Here is a 17217-nt window from a genome sequence, read left to right as displayed (position 1 = left end):
TGTAGAAGTTTAAAGAGGGAAAAAAAAGCTACACGAAAGCAGGAAAATTTCAGAAATATATCTGCTTTTGAAACAATGATCCACTGTCATATGCTGTGTTGCTCAAATCTTACAGCAGTTTCTTGTCCTGTTCCAAATTCCAGAGGTTGAGAAGGATACAGAACTCGGTGAAAATTGGCTATTTACAATAGCCAAAACATGGAAGCAACCTAAGTGTCCATCAACAGATAATCGGGTAAAGAAGGTGTGGTATATATATACAATGGAATATTACTCAGCCATAAAAAAGAATGAAATAATGCCATTTGCAGTAACATGGATGGACCTAGAGATTATCACAATAAGTGAAGTAAGTCAGAGAAAGAAATATTATATGACATCACTCATATGTGGAATCTAAAAAATAGTACAAATGAACTTATTTACAAAACAAACAGACTCACAGACACAGAATACAAACTTATGGCTACCAAAGGGGAAGGGGAGAGGGAGGGATAAATTAGGAGTATGGGATTAACAGATGCACACTACCATATATATAAACTAGATAAACAAGGATTTACTGTATAGCACAGGGAACTATATTCAATATATTGTAATAAATTATACTGGAAAAGAATCTAAAGATACAGATATATACATACATATATAAACAAATCACTTTGCTGTATACCTGAAACTAACACAATATTGTAAATCAACTATTTCAATAAAAATAATTTTTTTAAAAAATGGACCTAAGAGTTTAAAAAAACTATTTAAAAAAATACAGCATGAATCATCGAGCCTAACGTATAACACTTAGTACTAAGGAAAAACAGGTAAACCTGAGCGAGTGGGGATTATGCTAATTAGTAAGAAGAGTTTCCAAAATAGGCATTTTAAACAGGAAAATGAGACACTGAAACAGGCTACAGAATCTGTTTCTCTCTGTCCTTTTTTTTTTTTTAATTTATTTACTTATTTATGGCTGCGTTGGGTCTTCGTTGCTGTGCGCAGGCTTTCTCTAGTTGTGGAGAGTGGGGGCTACTCTTCGTTGCAGTGTGCAGGCTTCTCGTTGCGTTGGCTTCTCTTGTGGAGCACGGGCTCTAGGCACGTGGGCTTCAGTAGTTATGGATCATGGGCTCAGTAGTTGTGGCTCACGGGCTTAGTTGCTCCGCAGCATGTGGGATCTTCCCAGACCAGGGCTCGAACCCGTGTCCCCTACATTGGCAGGCGGATTCTTAACCACTGCACCACCAGGGAAGTCCTCTCTCAGTCTTAAGAGCAGAGATAGTTTATGGTTTTCAGGCAGAGTATGGAGGAGACAATGAACTTTCCCTGGAATATCAGGCTGTACCGCACTCAGCCCTCTAACTTACTATCTTGTTTTTTAAGCACCATGCTCTTTCCAAGCTTCAGACAATCCAACCACAAATATGACTAAGGAGCATCAAAATGACATATTTTTAACATACTCCTCCCAATCTTGCCACAATACCTCTCTTTACCGGCCTTGTCTTTCCAGCCTAAAAATACAGTGTGGTAGAACTCACAGTCCCAGTAGCCATGGAACACTTGACTTCACGAAGAACCTCTTGCACCACAGTTTGACAATACAGCAGAAGTGGGAAGAGTATTCAGAAAATGAGAAAGCTGATTCAACTGGTTTTAAATGAATACAGGGTTGACATTATTAGAGCATTCCACAGGACTAATGTTCACTTCTTTCCTGGATACACAATAAAGACTTCTGATAAGTGCTAATGATTTCTACATAGGTTTTAGAGAAACTAGATAATTTCTGCACAGATATAGTTTGCCCATGTCTGGTTAAATGTAAAGAAAGAAGAAAATTCACAGGATTTTTTTCTGATTCCAGTGTAAGCAATAACCCTCTTTTAAAGCAACCCTCTGTACTGTTTTAACAATGCTTATCTTGGAAAATTGCATATATTGAAAAATCTTCCCAAGTAACATAATCCAACTGCTTCAGATTACATATACTTTCTTCTTTTCTCAGGAGAAAACTGTTAAGCCTGTATTACCAGAAAATACAATAGAAATAAGTAAATTCCAACACCCCATCACTTATGGCCACAATAAGAAATCGTTTTTCAGCCAAGGCTCCCTTCCCTTGATGGATGGGATTCTCCTTTGTACCTGGTCTGCCGTGAAGAGGGGCTCGTCGTTAACGCAGGAGACGATGATTGAATGCATATCCAGCTGTTCTCGCAGCTCCTCATCGTCTGAGGTATCAAAGAGCAAGCTGTCACTCGTCTAAAAACAAAAACTACCCACCGTTAAGAGGAGGACATTCTGATCACAACTAAGTCGAAGCCTCTGGGTAAAGGAGGCTGCAGAGGGAAGCATCTGCTGAGAGCTTCAAAAGGCAGATATTATTACAGCTGCTGTGTACCAGGCAGTGTGTGAGGTGCTCTGCATAGTCATCTCAAACAGAAATGAGAGGAATGTAGAATAAATATGAAATTAAGGTGCTGTATATATCCCCTCTTGCCCAAACAGACACACACTTAGCTATTTATTCCAAGGGGAAGAGTGTCTAGGAAGTACAAAAATATATGGTGTTCGATAGCAATTTATAGGGCATTATAGCAAATGGGGGCAGCGGGAGACAGGGGCAAATGTTATTTAATTAATGATCTAATAGGAAGATTAGTATATGTAAAAATTCCACAGAAAACATAGAAGTTAGTTTGCAAGTAACTAAGTTTAACAGAGTAAAAGATAAGTAATCAACTCCCTGGCAGATGGGAACTGTCCACGCGGATCATACTGAGCCCTTCCAGTTGAAAATCTATCTCTTCTTCCAAAAAAGAGTATTTCTAGGTTCCAAAAATATCTTTAAACCAAACTATGCTGGAGATTTTCTCTTTGCCTTACTACCGTTTCTCTCCCCAGTCGTGCCCCCGGAGGCTGACCTTTATGGGCTACATCAAAGGATGCCCTTGGCTTCTGGCTTCCAGGTGGGTTAACACACTGGTAGACACTAGCAGGAGACTGGAAGGCAGGAGGGGAAGGGCTGGGCATTTATTCTGCTGTCTCCCTCCCTACCAGATTCCAAAGGCTGCAGCTCCTGTCAAGCTGACCTCTCCCCCATAGCTACTCTCCCCAGGTTCTGGTAACTTCTCCCTCTCCCTACCTCTCTTCATGCCTAAGGGTGCTAAAGGGCTGCCTGCTGTTGCCACCACCAGGGTATTGCACCATGTCTGCCTCATATGGTGTCTCTTAACCTGCCCACATGAATATCAACAGCCCCTATAATAATGACCTCACCTTTCCTAACTATAAAGGCCTGACCTAGAAAATCCAGCAGATTAAAATGGACAAGTGATCATCTATCCATCATGACATGACCATTCAGACGATGAAAAGAACAAATTAGAACTCTGTTCATCAGAAGGAGTGGCACACTGAGTTCCCAAAGAACAAATGGGCAACTAGGAGCTACGTAAGAAGCAACCGTGTAGTTCTAGCAGAGAGTACATAATTTAAAAAATATATATTTTACCTGGGAAAATTATTTACCAGTACAGAGGATATATATAAAAATTGAAGATACAGTTGGATGGATGTAGGTCCCTACTGCCTCCCTAGCTCCTCACAGGTCTGAAGTTTAATGGTGAATACACCCCACAGAATAAGAAACCTGCAGGTGAGAAGTGCAAAGAAAAACACTGACGTGCTGCCTTTCATAACATTAGGCTGGGGGAGGAGCCACATCAGCACTCCAGCTCTATCTGCTACCACATACTGCAATGCCATGCTGCACCACGGGGATGACACGCCCCCACATTTGATTTCTCACTGCACCATCAGGCTAGGAAAGGCCTGGACATGGCCTTCAACATATGAAATTTCAAAAAGCTGTGTGGGGGAAGGAAAAAAACCCTAAAAGCTTCCAGAGAGAAAAAACCATCACATTAAAAGGATCAGAAACCAACACGTCATTTGAATTCTCAACAGCAACAACAGAGAATTAAAAAATCAATGCAATTTCCATGTTTCAATAAATTCCACCCTAGAATCCTATATCCAGCTAAACTAACAATTCGGTAGGGGGTTAGAATAAAGAGATTTTCAGACATTCAATTTCTCAAAGAATGTACCTCTCAGGTACCCTTTCTCAGAAAACCACGCAGTTTATGTTCCATTAAAACCAGGAGGAAAACCAAAAAAGGAAGCAGACATAGGATCTAACACAAGAAAGAGGTGAAGGGAATTCTTATAATGACAGTGAAGTAAAGATCCCAGAATGATGACTGTGGAGCTAAACTAGAGAGTAGCCAGTTCAGATCAGAATTGTTACTGCAGAAGGAATTAAGAAAAGCATGAAAGAAAAAGAGAAAGAAAGCCTGACAGATTACCTAGTGTGTTTCACTTACTAAAATGACTTTTATGGCTCTGTTGAGGTTGAATTAGTGAGCTAATGATAACCTAAATCAACCACAAAAAGGCAATTATTACTACCTTAAGAAAAACAAAAAAACAAAAAAAAAGAGGACACGCAATCATAAAATGTACTTAAATGTGAACATTTATATAGTCAATATAGAGCTTCCCTGGTGGCTCAGTGGTTAAGAATCCACCTGCCAATGCAGGGGACACGGGTTCAAGCCCTGGTCCAGGAAGATCCCACATGCTGCAGAGCAACTAAGCCCGTGAGCCACAACTAATGAGCCCCTGTGCCACAACCACTGAAGCCCGTGTGCCTAGAGCCCATGCTCCACAATAAAGAGAAGCCACCGCAACGAGAAGCCCGCACACCGCAATGAAGAGTAGCCCCCACTCGCCGCAACTAGAGAAAGCCCGCATGCAGCAACAAAGACCCAACGCAGCCAAAAATAAATTAATTAATTTTTAAAAGAAAGGTCAATATGAATTATGAAGGTTAATATAACCAAAAATTTTGACATAATTATATTGGGAAGATGAGGGAAGCAAAAGTTTTTGTGAGGGTTGTGGTTGGAGGGCTAGAGGGAAGACTTTGAGAGTGCTAAACCCTCATCCTCTGGGTAGAAAGTAAATGAATAAAGTCTAAAGTTGAATAAAATCAAGTAAAATGGTAGGAGAATGTTATCTGCTGGATGAAAAGTTGAAGTAGTTGAAAGCAGTTGCCTCTGGTAAATGGAAGTCAAGCATTATGAGGTAAGTAGGGCAGAGGCTGCTTTTTCATGTTAAGTCCTATAGCTTTAGTTCACTTTTTTAAACTAGACAGTTATCCTGTTAATAAGAAAGGAGAAAGGTCAAGAGATGCGGCTCTTGATGAGAGGATGTTTGATTTCAAGATAGTAGAAGTGGAGATGAAAAGTGCCACACGAGGGTGTACGATGATGTAGAGTACCTAACAATTACATTCACTGATCCTAAAACTTAAACACCCTCCCCCAAAATCACAACTCTATGTTGTGACTTGAGGACCATAGTTTTGTCTTATTTTTCCCCCTTATAGCAAGTGAAAGTTTTAATTTTTTTTTTTTTTTTTTTTTTGCGGTACATGGGCCTCTCACTGTTGAGGCCTCTCCCGCTGCGGAGCACAGGCTCCGGATGCGCAGGCTCAGCGGCCATGGCTCACGGGCCCAGCCGCTCCGCGGCATGTGGGATCTTCCCAGATCGGGGCACGAACCCGTGTCTCCTGCATCGGCAGGCAGACTCTCAACCACTGCACCACCAGGGAAGCCCGAAAGTTTTAATTTTAAAATTACTCCTAAGGAAGCCATTATTATCTTCTGTTTCTACTCTTGAAGATAAAAAGGTGCATTAAACAAAGTCCCTGTCCCTGAAGAAATCCTCATGATAGAAGGAAAAACACGGCACAGGAGATGTTCCTAAGGCAAAATGATTCAGAAGCATTCTATCACATAAGCATGATCAAGAATGGCACTGGATTTAGAACAGGTTTACAGCTATTGCCAACACACATGAGTGATACCAATAAGCCATTAGAATAAATTTCCATGACAACAGAAATAATGATCCCAGACCATCTTTCCAGAGAGGGAGCCAAGCCCATTCCCCACAGAGATGGCATATGCTAAGGGCTGGAATCCCTTTCAGGCTTTGAAAACTAACCTTGGCTGTCATGGGTATCATCATTCACGCTCCCATTCGGCATCAATGTGCCTCTTTGCCAAGCATTCCCATCACTCCTTCCTATGCCAGGTTTAGATACAGAGCCATGGTTCTGTTTCCCTCTATAAAACTGAAGCTGCCTCAAATGGAAAAAATGTGCCCATGTAAGAACTTGGAATGTACCAGTTGCCTTCCTCTAGAAAAGACCCATCAAATTTAGAAGTGTGCCATCTTAAACAGCAATGAAAAAAACTTAAAAACAAATCGAGGGAACTATGGTTTCCTGTTTTTCTCATCCTAACCAAAAAGAAACCTCTTCCCCTTTTGCCAAAAATTTCATATAGGGGACTTCCCTGGTGGCACAATGGTTAAGAATCCGCCTGCCAATGCAGGGGACAAGGGTTCGAGCCCTGGTCTGGGAAGATCCCACATGCCGTGGAGCAACTAAGCCCGTGCACCACAACTACTGAGCCTGCCCTCTAGAGCCTGTGAGCCACAACTACTGAACCCACGTGCTACAACCACTGAAGCCCGTGCTCCTAGAGCCCGTACTCCACAATGAAAGAAGCCACCGCAATGAGAAGCCTGCGCGTCACAACGAAGAGTAGCCCCCACTCACCTCAACTAGAGAAAGCCTGCGCGCAGCAACAAAAACCCAACACTGCCAAAAAAAAATAAATAATAAAATAAATTTTTAAAAAAATTTCATATAGACACTGTTATACAACTGGAATAATCTAAAGAATGCTTCTGGGGCTTCCCTGGTGGCGCAGTGGTTGAGAGTCCGCCTGCCGATGCAGGGGACACACGTTTGTGCCCCGGTCCAGGAAGATCCCACATGTCGTGTAGCGGCTGGGCCCGTGAGCCATGGCCGCTGAGCCTGCACGTCCGGAGCTTGTGCTCCGCAACGGGAGAGGCCACAACAGTGAGAGGCCCGCGTACCGCCAAAAAACCCAAAAAACAAAAAACACAAAAAACATTAATTATATGCTACCTAATAACATGGTTGCTTCTTATGTCATACCTTGTTCTTCAGGAACTTAATGTGTGCTATTCATTCCTGAGGACTAGACTTCTCATCTCAGTTGTATTCATCACCTGGGTAGTCATGTCAAGACAGACAGATGTTAGATGATCACTTGTCCATTTTAACTTGCTGAGTTTTCCAGGTAAGGGTTTCACAACCAGTACTAGTACTAAACTCCACATCATTACTAATCACTACCCTTGGCCATGCCATTGCTCTAGCATTGAAAACAGTCAAAAGGCAGATAAAGGGAGTGACGTCCCCAGAGGTAACCAAATAACAATATTCATTGAAACTGGATTAGAGTGTTCCATTCATGCTACTAATGTACTTCCCTTTGAAACTATGAAAAGATCTCTTCTCTACTATTTTTTAATATGTCAAACAAAAAAGTACTCATTGACTGGCTATTGTGGATTCAATACTATATTAAATAATATAGAAAACATTTTTAAAACACTTTCCACCATGGTGTCTGAACTTATATAGCCTCACTGATGATATTATTCATTTGTTCACTCAACAAACATCTGTCTTAGTAATCAGTATGTGCCAGGCACAGTGGTGGTTACTGAAAGACAAATACAAAGATACCTACCAGGAGGTTACAATCTAATGACAGACCCAGATATATAATAAGAGAACACAATAATGATTTGAGACACGGACAAAGCACCGTGAGGACCAGCTTGCAGGAGACTAGGGGGCTAAGTTCTGTGGGACAGATAAGTCCTTTACGATTTTCACACCCCAACAAGCGTAACCGATTCCCACAGAGAGGAGTGCATTTTCCTTCCGTGCCAGGATTGAGGCCATGGCAAAATGACCATCTGTCAGAGACGCTGTAGATGGGAATTCCCCCCAAATGAGAGACTGGATTAAGTGTCCTTTAAAGTCCCTTCCAACTCTAAAATTATATAATTCCATGAGATCAGCAAAGGCTAAAACAGTAATAGGAAGCTTCAGAGAGAGGAAGGGAAACTTGAACTAAGCCCAGAATGATAGCTAAGATGCAAATAAACAGAAGACAGATCATAAAATATTTTGTTTTATTCCTTTCCCTAAATGTATGTCAGGTCAGCCTGCAAAACAGCTTAAGGGGATTAATAATTGGAACAAATAATAAATCCTATATCTACTAGAATACAAAGAAATATAGTCAGAATTATATATTTTATGAGAAAATAGTAGGGAGCAAGCTTTTCTGAATCACATTTTTAAGAAAATCATTTCAGAAAATGATTTAAAATACTCACAGCCCTACTGCATTATACTCCCAGTAATTGCACAAATACACTTAATGAAATACAGAGCATGCTAAAAGACCTGGCATGAGCTTACACTGCTATTTGATGAAGAATTTAAAGAGTCAGGCCCTGAAACTTCCATTTGACCTCGTTTCTCATCAGTTTTAAACCACACTGTGATTTTCCACTTAAAGCAATTCTCTTCGTTTTTCTGTCCGCCTTGTTGTCCTATCACCTGTGCTCACACTTCTTACTCAAGGTGTCTTCACTTTCAGTTCCAAGACATATATAGCAGCCTCCAACAGTTAGCCAAGAACACATTAAAAAGCCAAGAACTGAAATCTTTTAAAGGTTCCCCAATGTGCACAGAGAAACACAATCTTCAGATGATATATCACATCTAGCAAGTCATTAAATTCTTCAGAAAGTTAACTCTCTGTAGATATTCCAGTACCCTCTATATATTAAGTCAAAGGCTAGGGTTCTTACTGACTGTTCTCAGCACATCAAAATTGTTATTTAAGCTGGAAAAAAATGCTGATCGTTGCTGTTCATACACAGGTGATGAAAATTTACCTAAACACAAAAAAGTTGAGTGTGTGCTGGGGAAGAATTGGAGGGAAGTGCTAGCAAGCTGACAGTAGCAGAACCGAGATGGCAAAAGAGGGCCACTCCAATTGCCATAAGCTTGGAAATAAGAAGCAACTCAACCAATTGTGGTTAAATAGAAATGCTACTTTTTAGTTCCATTATGAGAATCAGTTATTCAGAAACTACTGGTGCAATTCCTAACTTACCCTTTTTTCTGAGAGGTTCAGAGTAAGCAAATGCAAGGTCCTAGTATGGGATGACTTCCAGTCTACAGGCATTACATTTCCGTAATTATCTGTCAGGGCATTCCAAATCCTTAAAAAGAAGAAAACTACAATCAGTGAAACTTAACATTCTGTACGTCATTATTAAACAGATACCTAGTACTACAGTGAAAGAGAGAACAAAAAGCATCAGAGCAAAGAAACAGGAGGCTATTGTTTGTCAGAAAAGCATCAACAAAGTAGAGGCTCCAGGGCTTCCCTGGTGGCACAGTGGTTGAGAGTCCGCCTGCCGATGCAGGGGACACGGGTTCGTGCCCCGGTCCGGGAAGATCCCACATGCCGCGGAGCGGCTGGGCCCGTGAGCCATGGCCGCTGAGCCTGCGCATCCAGAGCCTGTGCTCCGCAACGGGAGAGACCGCAACAGTGAGAGGCCCGTGTACCGCAAAAAAAAAAAAAAAAAAAAAAGTAGAGGCTCCAGAATAAGACAAAAGAAAAATCTTATCATTGGGCCTGACAAGAAGTCCTGAGGGAAGGTGACAGGACATAGAAAACTCTCACAAAGTCGAGAGCTGACATTTCCAGAAAACTCTCACAAAGTCGAGAGCTGACATTTCCACTGTATCCTGTGCCAGGCTCTAAGTAAGCAATTTACATATATTCTAAGCAATTTACATACATTAACTCATTTAATCCTCAAAAACAGTATTATGAAGAACAGTTATTATCCCCATTTGACAGACAGAAACTAAAGCACAGGAAGGTTAAATAATGTTTCTCAAGCCAAAAGAGGTAGTAAATACACTGTGCTTTATACTTATTTTTCTCTTGTAACTTCCGAACATATAGACTATTTCACAGAATGAATAATCTCTCTCTAACCAAAGAGAAAGAATTTTCTGGAGAAAGAATTCAGTCTCAATGTGAGACTAGGGTTTAATATCTAATTTATAATAGGCTAAGACTAAGATAAGATGAAAAGGGAAAGAAAGGGAGTTCACAATAAAATGCAGATTATACCCAGTGCAGTTACCCTTCCTTATTATCAAACAGCATTTTGGGGAGGCAACAGGGTAAAATGAAAAGGGTACTGGACTAAATTCAGAAAACAGACTTGTCTACATTCATCCTCAATGTGTCTTTGACTGTGTCCCTTAACCTCTGTAGGTATTAGCTGGACTTTTTAAAATGAGAAGCTTGGACAAGAATAGCAGACATTCCTTCCAGCTCTATTACTCTAAGCATTAATTCAAATGAGTTGTATTGAGAAAAGTCCCAAACCACAATGGAAAAAGGACTGCAAACTCCAATTCCATGACCAAAATTCATTTCAGCCCCAAAATATTAACCAGCATTTTTGTTAAATGACATTATATGAAAAACATGAGTTCAGAAATATAAATGAGATGAAATTTAATTAGGGTTAAGTAAAGTTAAACACTACACATATAAGCTACTTAATGGCCAGAGATACTCACATAGAAGTCATAAAGAAAAAAACAACAAAAAAAACCACCACCCTAACATTTATAACAGGTATCCAATTGTGAATAAGCCACTAAAAAATTGGGTGGGTCTCTTTTCCAAGCATGTAAGATACTAGGATACAAAAACAAGACCACCAGGGACATAAAAATAAGAATGCAAGCTTTAAAATAGAGAAACAACATACTGATTTAATGAATTGGGATTTGGTGCTAAAGAGAAGAAGCAATGTGACCACAACTGCCAAAAATCCCAAAATGATGTTTGGCTTTGGAATGCACATTAGCCGCAATGAAAATGTGAACCCAAAAAGCTCTAGAAAACTGGCTCATTTACCCAGAAAATCTCCCATATGCATGGTTCATTCCTATCCTCCTCGCTGCAGGAATCATCTCCTCTAATGCCAGTACGCTCAAATTGGAAACAACACTTCTGGATGCTAAACTTGCTGGGTTTCTGGCCCACATCTTCCTGGGTAAAAGATTTGCAAATACTGAATAACTGACCATGTATCTAACCCTGGGTAGGAACTACTAGCATATTCTAGCAGGTGAAAACAGTCCAGAGTTTTTGAGGTTTGTTTTGTCTGCTTGTTTGCTCCTTCTTAAATGAGGCTATAATAAAAGGACAAGTGGAGTGGAAGATTTCATGTAGAACTGACTGTGGGTGAATTTGATCTACCAAGAAAATGAAGCACAATTCACAGTCCTCTATCTTCACCAGGGCCAGAACATTTGTGGTTGGAAGGACATAGGGCCGAGTTAACTGAAAGATCTGTAGAAATCTCCAGTCAAGACATGAACTGCCTTGGTCCTTATCATAAAGTATTACAGCCAGTCATGAACAACTAGCAGGGCAGCTCTTTTCCAAAGGTCAAAGTGCTGCTGACATTGAATCCCACACCAGACCCTTCTAAAGTAAAACTTTAGCGGATAAGCACAATCTGTATTTAACCAAAACTAAAACCGGGACTCAGAAGTGAAATAAAGTGCCCTAAGGCAAGGCACTATCTGGGTGAAAGAATTCTCAGCTGTCTCTAGTCAAAGAAACAGGAATGGACTCTATCAAGCAATGGAGAGCAGATTTATGCAATAGAATGCAGTAGAATAGGGACAATGAGAGTGGTCTACAGTGAGAGTGGTGAGCAACCCCAGCTCAGAAAAGAGAGACAGAGATTCCCAAATCAAGGGACATGCTGTACCACCAACATAACATCTACTATCTACTAAACCATTATCAAGAGTAACAAAACTTTTAAGTTTTATATCAACTGAAGATTTAAGCAAAGGCTAAAATACACTACTTTTCAGACAGTACAGGTGATGCAAAAATAAGGAATCTTATCTGTGTACAAACCACTAATCTGTTTTGAGAAGTTATTCTTGATAAACCCAAATATATAATAAATATAATTTTAAAATCCAGAGAATGTCCTGAGTCTAGTGATTCCGAGTATATAACTCTATGTATAACACTACCTTCTCTTTGGGAATAGACTGTTTAAAATGTCATCTTTTGCCACTGATTGCATGCATATCTGTGAGTATAATATCCAATCAAAAACTTTTCCTTTTATGCCTGGGCAGAACACTGTACAGAGGCAGCAATGAAAAGATATGGTCTCCAAGCATAGCTGGGCCTGAACCACTGCTATGTTTACAGGCCCCCATTCCCAACCCCCTCTTCCTGATAAATCTTCTGATTCGCAGAGGAAACTGACAAGCCCCTTTCTATGCCCATGAATCCTTCCCTCAAGAATTCTTCCCTGACCTCTCCATCCCTTCAATGCTCTGAAAACCCACCCCTACCCACAACCTCAGTGTTTACTCCATAATTTCACCCTCAGCCTCTCCAGGGCTCCTCTCCCCCTACATTACAATATTGTCAAATTCCCTCACTCTCATCATTCCTTTCTGTATCTTCTGGAGTAAAACTATGGTACATAATTACAGCCCTTATCTAACCAAATTATAACTGGGTTTCTGGGCAGTTAAATAACCTCTGTCCCTCCATTCCCCTAGCTCTCATAAAGCCCTGCGAATTTCCTATCATTGCACTTAGATGATTCTGTAATAATTACCTGTTTATGCATTGGTCTCCCTACCAGACTAGGAGATCCTTGCTATTAATAACCAGAGCTTTTGCCTCTGTGGGAACTCACACTCAATCTGGGCTCTCAGATGGAGCCAATAAATTCCTGTGGCAAAAACGCTGCTGCAACGTCGGTACCTTTGCATGTGCTATATCCCTGAGCTAGAATGCTAGACCTTTTTTCACCTGGCAGGCAAACTCCCACTCACCCATCAGGGTCGTTTTCACACTTCTTTCCCTATGAAGTCCTTCCTGACTCTCCCCCTCTCCCTCTATATTTTGTACATATATCCATTACAGCGTTTGTCACACCCATACAAATGTTTGTTTACAAATCTAGCTCCCACCCTAGACTGCCCTCTGCTTGAGAGGGGTAATGTCCAGTCATCTTGGTATTCCCAGTGAGAAGCAGCCTCTGGCACGTAGCAGGCGCTTAAAAAATGCTGGTTGAATGAATGAATGTCTACACATGTGCCCGAGGAGATACTATCTCTAACTACGGGGCTCTGTACAAGACTCCGCTGCAAACCAAACAGGGATTGGTTTCTAGGAAGGAGGAGGACGTTTAAGGGGTCGTTGGGGGCCAGGGGAGCAGGGGATTTAAATCGCCAGGGGCGCAAAGGCCTAAAGCCCCAAGGAAGGAGATAGGAGAACACGGAGGGGCGGGACCCCGGAGTTGAAGGAGGCGGAAGGAGGGTGCGGGGAGGAGCCTGCGGCCAGAGTCCCGCCGAGGCTGCTGACTGAGGGCCGGCGGGCAGGGCGAGGGGCTGGACGAGGGGCAGAGGAGGCTCCCGCCCGCGACCCGCACTCACTCGTCCCCCTGCAGGAGGCTGCACTCGGTGATGGGCCGCACGGCCGCCCTGGGGGGCTCGGCACCCGGACCGGAGGGACGGAAACACAGGCTCAGCTTTTCCTCCAGGCTGCAGGCCAGCGCTGGGAAACCGTCGCCTCCCCCACCCGGCCCTGCTTCGGCCTCGGGGCTCGCGTTACAGTTCTCCTGGTCCTGGAGGCTCAGGGCCGGCTCCTGGAACTCATAGAAATCCTGCCAGTCCCCGTCCGCCGCCATCGCCGCCTGGTGCAGTCGCGCGCCCCGCCCCAGCCCGCCCCAGCCCCGCAGTCTGGCCCCGCCCCCGAAGCTCCGCACCGCCCCCGAAGCACCGCCACGCCCGAGGCCCCACCCCCCTACCTCCGGCGGAGTCTTGGACCTGTCCCGGGCCTCGCAGCCCCGGGGTCTTCCCTTCTCCTGAGTCTTCTTTGAGTTGAGAGCTGGTCCCGGTAGAAAGGAAAACTTTAACTGCGTAGGGTCACTTCCTATAGTCTATCATTCAGGAATAGCTTTACTCTAAGATTTCCTTAGTGGGAACCTGGCCTAAATGTGGCTAAAATAAAGGACTTCTTTAAACTTGCACCCGGTGTCACATTACTCCCCAAATCATTTCCCCAAAGTAACCTGGCTCCTTTGGTAACTTTTCAACCAGAAAAACAGCCATTGTCACTTGGAAATGCTTAAATGGTACCAAAATTCATTCCACAAATATTTTATGTCTCCCACGTGTAAAGCACGTGCTAGACCCTCTGCAACATACAAAGATGAACAATTATGTGAGTTAATATTTGCAAAGCACTTGGAACAGTGCCTGACAGTAAGTACCAAATGTGTATGTTTTATAACTAATATATGACTGCTCCCTGCAACGGGCTTACAATGCAGTTAGAGCGATAAAACTGGAAAGCGTTTATACCAAAAAGTATAACTGGGAGTAGAGAGTTACTGTTTAACGTGTATTGAATTTGTTTTGCAAGATGAAGAGCATTGGAGATGGTTACTCAAGAATATAAATGTACTTAATACCACTAAACTGTACACTTAAATATGGTTAAGATGGTAATTTTATGTTATGTGTATTTTACCATCAGAAAAAAAATTAGGGGAAAAGATATAATTCTAAGGGAGTGTGAATATGTAAAGGCAACAAATACCTAGGAGCTGATAGAAGCAGTATCTTTGGACTGCAGTAATCAAATACTTCCTTTAGGAATCAGAACATAGTTGGGTCATAAAAGATGAATTCCTATTCTGAAAAATAAATACGAAGTTAATAATAGAAAATAAGATTTTCCCAGTATGCTCTGTCCATGTCTTGACAACGTGGAAACCTATCCTCAAGAATACACGTTAGGGGCTTCCCTGGTGCCGCAGTGGTTGAGAACCTGCCTGCTAATGCAGGGGACACGGGTTCGAGCCCTGGTCTGGGCAGATCCCACATGCTGCGGAGCAACTAGGCCCGTGAGCCACAGCTACTGAGCCTGCGCGCCTGGAGCTTGTGCTCTGCATCAAGAGAGGCCCGCGCACTGCGAGGAAGAGTGGCCCCCGCTTGCCGCAACTAGAGAAAGCCCTCACACAGAAATGAAGACCCAACACAGCCAAAACTAAATAAATAAATAAATTATTTTTAAAAAATACATGTTAATACCAAAATTTCCTATTTACCATTCTGATAAATTTTGTCTCGTATTTCAGTGATTTGTCCCATATTTAACAAGATACTTCTATAAATCAAGCCTAAGGAACTGCTGATAATTACTTTAAAGGCAATATCATTACCTTCCCATTTCCTTTGAAACCATGAAGGGAGGAGATGTTGAGCTCTACCAAGCCAAGAGCTAGAACTAATTACTCAATGGTTAATAGCTTTGGGGTTGATGAGAAAACATTAGCTCAGCTGACATTCACCTATTTGAATATTACTCAAAAGCGATACTCTAAATGTATCAAAGATCTATTTTTCTCTAGGTATTGGGCTAGAGTCATGAGAAACTATGGAATTGACTCAAACTCTTCTAATTATGTACATAGCTAAGGCAAAAAATAAGTTTTTTCTTGACCTGTATTTCCATTTACCTGTGTGGCATGTGTATGTTTGTTAGTGGAAATCAAAATTACTTACTCTTCCCACCCAAATGTAACAACTGTCAAATTTTTCATATGCCTGCAAATAAATTGCTATTGGGTTAGCTTTAGTGGTCTCAGAATTTTATTTTAGTCAAATTTTCCACATAGGAGGCTTTTTACTTTTAATTAAATGCAAAGCACCTGGTATCACCCCAGACCCTTTGAATACCCCATTGCAAAAACAAGATTTGAATCACTTTTCTTATTTATATTAGCACACCTATAGTAATCTTGGCACTCAACACAATCTATAAAAGTGCTCCCCAAAAACGTGCCTAGGAGAAAACTGCTCCTTTATGGGGAAAGAGCAATGAGACTAGAAAGAAACTATAGTATGGAATAAAATGTTAATTGGTGCTTCTGTAGATTTTAAATAATGACTGTAAACATGAAAAAGGAACAACAGAAAAGTTTAAATGGTAAAACATTCATAACCAGGTTAAATTATAAAGTAGCAGTACTTCAAAGCCTTCCACACACCTCTCTCCCCATGGGGTACCTGAGGGCTGCAGAGAGCTCCACAGCTTCAAGGACATCCAGCAGGAGTCTGTATTCCACCCGGTTGTGGCCTCAATTCCTTATGCCTGCTCTTTCCTTTAGTCCTTTTGGTCCTCCAGTCAAACTGCTTTTTTTTTTTTTTTTTAGAAAATCCAGCTCCCAGTTACATTTGTTACAGAACCAGGTTCATTTTGCCTGACCAGCAGCAAGCAAAAGCACTGAAATGCCAGGAAACAGAGGGTTTATTCACAAGGCAGTCAAAGTAGAGACAGAACCAGCCTCAAACCCGCGTCAGGAAGACAAGGGGCTTGGGGTATTTATGAGATAAAGACTAAAGGAGCAGGGCAGTCTGAGGCGTGGGGCGGGGTGGGGCCTAAGGAGCCTGACTGAAAAAAGGTGTGGTTAATCCGTGCAGGTGGAACTAAGCTACAGGCCTCTGCAGGTTCAGAAGTGGAGGCACTTAGCACAAACTGAGGGTGGAGTTTTTAGCCCTCTAACATCAAAAGGTCACCCAGCAGGCATGCCTCGTTGGAGGGTGGGTGGTCCTACCCAATCTTAACCAGCTTATCTGGAACTAGACACACCTGACACCAATTCCTGGAAAACGACTTGGGCAAACATCTTACTGTTTAGGCTACATGCAGCTTACAGGGCCTGCAAGTCTTTTTAACAACAATTAAAATGACCTTGATTGGTGAAGGCAAGTTACAGGTGAAATGGATTTAACTAATGATTACCTACAGTTTCACTACTCCCTAAACCTCCTCACTTAATAATTTCCTGACAGCAACCTTAGCCCACTTTGCAGCAACTCTTCTTCCCATCAGCTAAATTCTAGCTTCCTAACGTTGCCACAGATCTGGCCAAACCATACGCTTCCTGCCAGTCTCACCTGTTTAGTTCACTCCATCAACACCCAAAGGCTTCTGATTAAGAAGAGGTCCCCTCACTTCACTGTATCTCACATGACCTAATTCTACTAATTTGTCCACCGAAATCTATTTATTTCAGGCTTTTATTTCCTAGAGAGCA

At 42.0% G+C, this 17217-nt stretch overlaps 1 protein-coding gene and 1 long non-coding RNA gene across 4 annotated transcripts in view; both read right to left on the bottom strand.

Annotated features, from left to right (window-relative positions):
- FEZ2 (fasciculation and elongation protein zeta 2) overlaps positions 1 to 13833 on the bottom strand; it is a 43031-nt gene extending 29198 nt beyond the window's left edge. Inside the window, exons 1-3 of one of the 3 annotated variants that reach the window (XR_007471115.1) lie at positions 13547 to 13832; positions 9144 to 9252; positions 2143 to 2259 (exon numbers count right to left, since the gene is read on the bottom strand). Coding sequence is in view for 2 of the 3 variants with exons in the window: in XM_004265058.4 (XP_004265106.1) it covers positions 2143 to 2259; positions 9144 to 9252; positions 13547 to 13800 (480 nt within the window). In the remaining variant the exon portion in view is untranslated. Of the gene's footprint in view, positions 1 to 2142; positions 2260 to 9143; positions 9253 to 13546 lie in introns of all 3 variants that reach the window. The other 2 variants (XM_004265058.4, XM_004265059.4) reach the window with 2 other exon arrangements.
- An 81-nt stretch (positions 13834 to 13914) lies between these two features.
- The window catches only part of LOC117199492 (uncharacterized), a 53812-nt gene continuing 50509 nt past the window's right edge, over positions 13915 to 17217 (bottom strand). Inside the window, exons 6-8 of the long non-coding RNA XR_004480749.2 lie at positions 16187 to 16403; positions 14715 to 14811; positions 13915 to 14000 (exon numbers count right to left, since the gene is read on the bottom strand). This is a non-coding gene — a long non-coding RNA (uncharacterized LOC117199492). The remainder of the gene's footprint in view (positions 14001 to 14714; positions 14812 to 16186; positions 16404 to 17217) is intronic.

This window comes from Orcinus orca, chromosome 13 (assembly GCF_937001465.1).
Source record: "Orcinus orca chromosome 13, mOrcOrc1.1, whole genome shotgun sequence".
Taxonomy (NCBI): Eukaryota; Metazoa; Chordata; class Mammalia; order Artiodactyla; family Delphinidae; genus Orcinus; species Orcinus orca.
This window is presented reverse-complemented; position numbering and strand designations above follow the sequence as displayed.